The following is a 9154-nucleotide window of genomic DNA, read 5'->3' as shown; positions in this document are numbered from 1 at the left end:
AAAAAAAAAAGAAAGAAATTTAATGAGAACACTGCATAGAACTTTACACCAATACATCTGCAAGTCTTGATAAAATGCATTATAATGTTAGAAAATACAAATTTCCAAGTTTGATTCATGAGGATATAGAAAATCTAAATAGGCAGATAATAAGGAAATAAATGATAAGAGCTAAATATCTACAACTGAAAAGAAGCCATCAAGCCCAAGGGAAGACTTATCAAATTATCAAGTAATGGATAACATCTATCTTACATAAACTGATCCAGAGAAAGAAACAAAAAAGGATAGATTTTTTTAAACTTATTCCATAATCCTAATACCCAAACTGGGCAAATATATGCTTATCATTTAGAACAACTTAGTAGACATGTTTGAATGTATAAGTTCTTTGTGTTCACAGGGTGCAACATCAACTTAGAAAAATCAGTATTAGCTTTACTCAAATCAGCAATAACTATAGAAAACATAAGAGAAAGCATAAATTAAAAACTGATTCTATTCCTGAGATTTAAAAGACTACAACAAGAGAATTTTTCACTCTATAAGGCTCTGTGATCTTCTGTTTGGATAAGCAAAGGAAGTACAGAGAAGCTAAGTAGTTTGTCTGAGGTCACACAACTGGTAAGTGGTAGAATCAGTATTTGAACTCTTGTTAGTCTGGATCCAAAACATACTTGGATAAACTTCTACAGCATAGTATCTTTCATAAATGCCTGTAAATAATCTCCAAAAAGACACGTGCAAAACCTTTATAACAAAAAGTCAAAAACTTCACCAAATGTTGGTAAATGGAGATACAAACTATGTTTCTGAATTAGAATACTCCAGATTATAAAGATGCTGTATTAGGATAAGAGAAGTTTTCTTCCTGTAGCATATGAAGGCTCCTCCCCCAATCAGCAGGTAGACACACAAATTAATTTCTTATTTGTGCGAGGTCCATTGTTATTGTGGCAGTTTTCTTCCATCCTGTAGAATGCATCAGGAATACATAGTCTCCGAGCTTGCCATAACAAGGGAAGAGGTGGCTTGAAAATCAGCATGTTTTGAAAAGACTAAGTCTGCCTGTGACTTCTATCTTGTCAGCACAGATTCCATTGTTCAGAATCCAGTTACATGGCCCATTCAGCCCAACTGCAAGAGAGCCTTAGACATGTAGTCTGAATGCAAGTCCAGGAAGAGGACACCGTGTGGTGAATGCAAGACTTTGTCTTTGCCACAGTTATCAGAAGTGCCCAGCACAGAGTTAACTCTCAAAACATATTTATTAAATAAAAGAAAATTAAATAACATTAATATTAAAACCTTCCCCCAATTTAGTTTACAAATTCAAAGCAGTGCCACCCAAAATTCCATTAGGAATTTACATATAATTTGATAAGCTTATTCTAAAATTCATTTGAAAGAAAAATATGGAAGAATAGTCAGGAAATTTTGAAATAGAAAAATAGCGTTGATGAGGGGGAGAAGTATCACTTTACTACTATATCCAAAACATACTATAAAGCTATAGTAATTAAAACAGTTTGGAATTATTATAGGAATATACAGATAATTAAATAGGAAAAACACCAACCATGTATTCATGGCATATGCAGAGATTACATATGAAAAAAAAAATAACAATTTGTTGTTGAAAGATCAGACACTTCAGACAATTTGCTACCCATTTTAAAAATACTTAAGTTAAAATAACCACTCTTACTACATTCAAAAATGATTGCCATACATATTAAATAACCAAATATTTTTAAAATCTATACAATACTACAATAATATACAGAAATATATTTTATCATGTTGTGGGTTTCTAAACATTGCACAAATTTCTTTTTTTTTTTTTTTTTGAGACGGATTTTCGCTCTTGTTACCCAGGCTGGAGTGCAATGGCGCGATTTCGGCTCACTGCAACCTCCGCCTCCTGGGTTCAGGCAATTCTCCTGCCTCAGCCTCCCGAGTAGCGGGGACTACAGGCACGCGCCACCATGCCCAGCTAATTTTTTTGTATTCCTAGTAGAGACGGGGTTTCACCATGTTGACCAGGATGGTCTCGATCTCTTGACCTCGTGATCCACCCGCCTTGGCCTCCCAAAGTGCTGGGATTACAGGCGTGAGCCACCGGACCCAGCCTAACATTGCACAAATTTCAGACACAATCAAATACCAGAAGGGAGAGGTTATGAGATATCAAAGTTGAGATTAAAATACACACACAGACTGGAATAAAATTGTAGTGTACATGGAAGATGAAGGATAACTACCCAGTGAATATTTAGAGCATATACAAAGCAATACAAAGAAAAAGGCAAATATCACAATAGAAAAATAATCAGTGTACATGAATGGATAATCTATAGAAGGATAAATACAAATGGCCGTAGCATGAAGAGATGCTGAACTTAACCATAAGGGGAATGCAAATCCTAACAAAAATGAGTTATTTTTCCTATCCTAGATTGGCAGTAATGAGCATGAAAGATGTAGAAAAATGGGGTCTCCCATTCATCAATTATAGGCTTGTAAATGGGTAGATACTTTACAGGCGACTATTTAGTAGATCTATCAAAATTTTAAAATTCATAAAACATTGACTAAGCAATTTCCTTTCTAAGTATCTGTTTTATAGAAACATAGTAGTGCCCAGTGATATATGTGCAAACATCTTCATTATGGCACTGTTGGTAATAACAAACAGCTATAAACAGCCAAAGTGCCCATCAATAAAAATTAGTTAAAAGCATTATGGTACGTTTATACTGTGGAATGCCAAATAACTATTAAAACGGATAGATCTATATGTATAGTGTTTTGAAAAGATCAAGAAATAGCATCAGGTGCAAATGCATGTCTCACAACAGTATGTAGAGTAATTCTGTTTATGAGTTTATTATGAAATGTGTGTGTGCATATGTGTGTGTATATAAATCCCCCCAGTTTAGTATACAAATTCAAAGAAATGTGTATGTATATACAAACACACACACATACCATACACATACATACACACACATATAATATATATTTAAATGCATTGAAAAAATCCTGGAAGAATACAGAACAATTAACAATGGTGACCTCTGGGACAGGAAGTGAGGAGTGGGAAGTGAAGAAGTTCCATATTTTACTCTATACACTTTGATAATGTTTACTCATCTTCAACAATAATGTATTCACAGGCACACAGGGATGTGGGTATGTGTGGAGGGGGAGAAAAAGAAAAAGAGAGAGAGAGAACTGTAGCCAGTGTACCCAGTAAACCCTTTCTCCATATTTTCTGAAAGCCTCCCTCGTATAAATAAATGAAACTGGACTTTATCAAGCACTCACCATATACTATTCACTTTTATATACACTCATTTCATCTGCACTGCAACTCTAGTAAAAGAGAGTTAATTATATTTAACAGATGCAAAAAGAAGGGGTTAGACTTTACCAAGGCTTTGGGACAGGGCCCTTTTCCAAGAGGTTTCCCCACTGTACTCTGGGAAGGAACATGTGAACATTAGAAAGACTGTCAGTGCATCAATACAGTACACCAGGGATTAGGGGGAAGCAAGGAAAGAGTGACAGTTTGCTTCATGCATGAGACTTCCTAGCTTTTCACTCGAGTGATCTTGGGTCAAGCTTTCAGCTATGCTTGTCTTCTTTCTGCCTCCAGTTCAGCTCTATATCTGTAGCATCAGCTACTGGTTCCCACAATCTGAGTACATTTTCTTTCCAAACCACCATACAGAGCCTCTTTCTTCCCCCATCTGAGTTCCTGAGTCCCTTTGCAGTTAGATTTAATGGATCTTCACTACACCCTTTGAAAGAAAGGCAAATGAGAGATTGCCTGCTTTATACTGCCTCAAACTGGCATAACCCAAGGTCATGTGCACATAGAAGCCACTAGATTTGGAGGTGACAAAAATAGACAAAGTTCCCTTTTTCTAACAGACCTGAATTTGAATATCAACTTTGCTCCTTCCTCACAATATGGCATGCTTTATTTCTTGGCTTCTTATTTTGCTTGTGTGTAAAGCAGAAATGATGATATTACTCTTTCTTCATGGTTAGATAATAAATACACAAAGTGTCCAGTGAATGGTACATGCCCAATAAATAGAAACATAGCATTCTACTGAATTAAGGTAGAATAAGATTGTCTATTTTACAAACGAGGAAACTGGGAATCATAGAAGTTAAATCATTCACATTCACATGGGTCACAGAGAGAAAAACAGCATTTGTACAGGTCTGTTCAATATCACAGCCCATTCTCTTGTCTGTCTTTACTTATTTATGTGCACCATACACCTAGTGCCTAGCACTGAAGGTAGACACTCATAGAATTCCAGCTTCTGGAATGATTTCTCAGGGGCCGAGATCTCTGATTTCTTGCCCCCACCTCCCACATCCCCTCCAACCCACGCCTCTCTGAGATCTCTTTGCCACTTCAAATCTTTTCAAATTGCAAATATTATTTCTATGCTTTATTCAGATGACTGCTTTGTCCATAGATGAGGCCATCCCTGTCTCAAAGGCTTGTCAAGGGCTTTTCTGGCTATCAGAAATGATGGTTAGATCAACAGAGGCTGCTGACATCGCTAAATGAGCAGAAGCCTTGTGCTGTCCGTGGTCCTGGAAGATTCACCTCTTGAGCTACAAGAATTATTTTAAAAAGCCTTGTATTTGCTACAGTCTTCAACCCTTGTTGACAGATGCACTGGGAATAAATTCTGGTTTGAGATATTAGTTGATAATTCCGTGTGAATTGGTCTGCCATGCTTTTTAAAGTCTGTGTGTTCATAGGAAACCGTTTTTAAATTTGCTTTGTGTGTGGATGTGCACGCTGGTGTCCCCTTGACTCCTCCAAAATGTCACAAATGACTTTCCTTGAATTTAACAATTTGCAGTATTAATGTGTCTCTCTCTAGACACCTGTGCCCTAGATAGATTCCTGGCAGAATAGCTGTCTTCTTCCTAAATTGTGACCTGTTTTTGCAGGCAAAGGAGGACTTGGTTTTAGGTCACCCCCAATGGGGGCATTCAGGATGTGAAGCTAATTCTCAGCTCTGTTTTATCATACAGTTGCGTGGAGGAGTACAAACTGGCTCCTGATGGAAAATCCTGCTTGATGCTCTCAGATGTCTGCGAGGGCCCCAAGTGCCTCAAACCTGACTCCAAATTCAATGATACCCTCTTTGGAGAGATGCTACATGGTTACAACAACCGGACCCAGCATGTGAACCAAGGCCAAGTCTTCCAGATGACCTTTAGGTATGCTGTGAATACTTGCACGTTGCTGGTCTGAGTCACTGACAAACAACCTGGGCATGGGGAGGAAGCTGTGGGAATAGTAGGGTAGAGACCCATTATTCTGGCCAGCATCACTTTAAGCTCGCAGGTACCCTATTAAGCAGAGTTGAGAGTCAGCAAAATTTATTCCATAAGGTTTCTTTTTCAGGCACCTAGCATATATTTGTTCCACCTTTCCATTTTCCTAACTCTATCCACATATTTTAAATTCAATCTTAAATTATCCTGTAAGTACAGTTAATGGCATTTTGGAAAAAAATTAATTAATCTTTCGGTCTACTGAAAAATAAGTATTTTATGTATGCTGTTCAGGTAGTTCAAAAACAAAGACATTTAATGTAGTAGAAAATAAAAATTCCATCACCCAGAAATATCTAGAATTAACATTTTCCTGAATGCTCTTAAAACTTCTGCTTCTCCCCTCTCTCTGTTTTTTCCTATCTTCACACACACACACACACACACACACACACACACGCACACACGTGAACACACACACACACAGAGCCCAAATCTCAATAAAGCTGTTTAGAAATTGCTTTTTTCACTCAGCAGTGAGTAATGGGTAGGTTGGCCAGACTATGTGAAGATTAAACATGCAAGATATTGGTAAAGAGTTTCCTTGGACAGTTGAAGAAACCGGAACTGTTCCGCCAGAAGAAGAGAAACTTTTGAGTGGTGACTTCCTCATGCCTCAAAGTTTGAAGTACCATAAGGTAGTAGAGTGAGATTTGTTGTATGTATAGGAAAGGATTATCTACACACACACACACACAGGCATATACACACAATATGTACTTTTAGCCATGTTTGCATAAAAAAAGAATAAGATTATCACAAAGCAAGGTTCTCCATATCATTTGAGGCTATATCAGTAAAAGAACTAATAGTAAATTCATTGTTTCCATTCCATCATCTTACTAATAGTAGTGATAATTGTATTATGAGTGGTAATAATTGTTACTGTTTATTAACAACTGTTCTATGTCAAACTCTTTACTATGAACTACTACAATAATAATGTCCACTAACATTGATTCAGCATACACTAAAGGGTATTCTAATACTTTATTGATTTATGTAATCCTTACAATGATCCTGTGAGGCAGGGTCTATTATCATCCTTTTTATATAGAAGAAAAACAGAAATCTAAAGCAGCTTTCCAAAGACCCCCTTCTAGGAAGTAAGACAGCCAAGACAATTTCATTTTAGCTTCATTATTAGAATCATTGGAGGCACTATGACCTCCATTTTACAATTGAGAAGTTAATCCAGAGAGGTTGAGTGACTTTCTCAAGGTCATCATCTAGTGAGAGGTAGACTCAGGAATCAGATGTAAGTTCAGCTGACTCTAAAACCTTGCTCTTATATTTCAATTCAACAGACCTTCTTACTCTCATTTTAGAGAATGAGAATGGAGATGTGAATTCGCCAAAACCATTCATCCTTATTATCATCATATACTCTTTGAGAACCTCCTCTTTCCCATGTACCATGCTGGTTATTGGGCATAAGATGGAAAATGAGATAGAAATAGCCCCTCTGACACTTTAGGTGTAATTGGCAGGTGGATCCATGACTCAGATGCTCAAGCAGAGGCTGAATGCTTCTTTACTGGAAAAGCTCTGAGCCAGGCATGATGGCTCACACCTGTAATTCCAACACTTTGGGAGGCCTAGGTGGGAGGATCACTTGAGCCCAGGAATTTGAAACCAGCCTAGGTGACTTTGCAAGATTCCATCTCTGCTAAAAAAAATTTTAAAAATTATTTGAACATGGTAATATATACCTATAGTCCCAGCTACTCAGGAAGCTGAGGCAGGACCATCACTTGAGACTGGGCATTCAAAGTTACAGTGAGCTGTGATCATGCCACTGCAATCCAGACTGGGCAACAGAGTGAAAACTTGTCTCTATTTTAAAAAAGAATAAAAATCAGGAAAAGCTCTGAGTCTGGAGAACTGCTGTTCAATGCTGAGACTCTATGATACTAGTTTTCTATAATTTTAGTTGTCTATGAAAGTGTGTCTTGAGCAACATCATGAATAGAATAATACTGCTTGGAATACAAAAGAAAAAAATCAAGGCATTATTCCTTCTTTTTGGGGAAGAAATTTAAAAGCTTGCAAGATGGCAAACACATTTTTAAAAAATATAAAATTTTAATTTGCAAAGCAGTGTAAAACAATGGTTTCCAAAGAGTTCCCATGTGAAGCTTGTTGAAAGGAATCAGAAGGAAAGATAAAGTGCTTCTCAAAGGACAAGACTTGTGAACTGAGGTTTGAAGTCATAGCAAAGAATAGTGTCTCTTGGGAGAGATAAGAGTTAAAGGGCATTTTCCTGTCCAGGAAGGAGCCTGCAAAGTCCCAGACATAGGGATAAGCAAGAGTAGGAGTCAAGAAAACAGACTTGCAAATGAACCTGCCTTCCAACCCCAACCCCACCCATGACAAGCATAATTCTACTGCTTCGTCTTTAGAACGGGGTGCTTTTAACAGAAGCCAGGCATTTCCATAGATACATTGCATGGTTTACGGAGTTTGATTTATCACAGCAGCTCTCAGAGCGGCTGACATTTGATAATGGAGCCAATGTACCTTTCTTTTGTGTGAAGAATAGCTTGGTCCAAAAGAAGGATCCACATGGGTAGTAAGAAACTGGATCCTGAACAAACTTCTTTAAATCCTGGGATCTCATTTTACATGCAGGGAAGGGACTTGGTCACAAAGCAAGTCACTGTGGGACCAGCCCATATTCTCAGATCTCCTAACTGCCTGGGGTGCTTATGCCAACAGACTCGTCAGTAAGAAAGAGTGTGGTACCTTAAAGGTTGGCCTGGGAGTGACCAGTCTCAGACACAATTTTAGCCCATTTGAAGTCATTGTTCTGCCTCAAACACTGCTCATTGTTTCCGACATCCCAACCTTGGATTGGCTCTGAACAGCCAGAGCCTAAGTGCCCTGATTTGCCCTTGGAGGAGAGTATAGTGAACAGACCAGGATTTTCTCTTTTGATGGCAGCCTCAAGATTGGAAAACTCCCAAGAATACCACCATTATATCAGAGCGATCCATTCCATTTAAGCTCTCTCATCCTGGGCTTCAGCTAAATTCTCTTTGCAATTTTTCCGTCTCCAGACCATGTAACCTCTTGGAACCATGCTAAGTCAGTTGCCTCCCAACTTTGGAAAGCCAAGCCACTTCTGATGAGTCTAAATTTATCTTTTTTCAAGTCTCCCTTCCTGAGCCCAGACAGTGGGGAGGATGGAGCTCCTTTGTCCTTCATGTTCCTGAAAGCCTGCAAGTATTTCAGCATCAAATGCAGTTGTCATTTCTCTCCTCCTACTACTTCCTTTCCTCCCTCCTCTAAGGCATCTCTGGTCTAGCCCTAGAGAGTAGCCAGCAAGTACTGCCACCAGCCGTCTCACCATATGCCTCATTTCCTGACAATTGCCTGGCCTGGGATATCAAACTCCCCACCAGCTAGTGTCTCCTGTGTGACAGCTACAGTTCTGCCTTGTTCTCCTCCCTGCCCCTGCCGAGATCACCCCACCTAGCAGCTGCTGATATAAGAGAGGTCTGTGTTTTCATTTCCTCTCTTGAATCTCTGAAAGAGCAACCTGGATTTCTGCTTTACAAAGCGCTTAAAAATGGAATGTCTCTGAACTAGACAAGAACTTAAAGATGAACTATATCAGACCTAACTTGTACAGATGGAGAAATGGAAGCTCAGGAAAGAATATAATTGGCTTAATACTCACAGTGATTTGAACTCTTCTCACACTGAAAGTTAGAGTTCCTGATTCCCAAACCAGTGCACCCTGGTTTCTTGTTCTGCAAGAACAAGATGGGAC

The 9154-nt window shown here is 38.5% G+C and overlaps 1 protein-coding gene across 4 annotated transcripts in view; it reads left to right on the top strand.

The window, feature by feature from the left end:
* Nucleotides 1–9154, top strand: part of ASTN2 (astrotactin 2) — a 950477-nt gene that overhangs the window by 594992 nt on the left and 346331 nt on the right. For all 4 annotated transcript variants that reach the window (XM_017504318.2, XM_017504317.2, XM_017504316.2 and 1 more), the window contains one exon: nt 5074–5262. In XM_017504318.2, coding sequence (XP_017359807.1) covers nt 5074–5262 — 189 coding nt within the window. The remainder of the gene's footprint in view (nt 1–5073; nt 5263–9154) is intronic.

This window comes from Cebus imitator, unplaced genomic scaffold (assembly GCF_001604975.1).
Source record: "Cebus imitator isolate Cc_AM_T3 unplaced genomic scaffold, Cebus_imitator-1.0 Scaffold320, whole genome shotgun sequence".
In the NCBI taxonomy this organism is placed as follows: domain Eukaryota; kingdom Metazoa; phylum Chordata; class Mammalia; order Primates; family Cebidae; genus Cebus; species Cebus imitator.
This window is presented reverse-complemented; position numbering and strand designations above follow the sequence as displayed.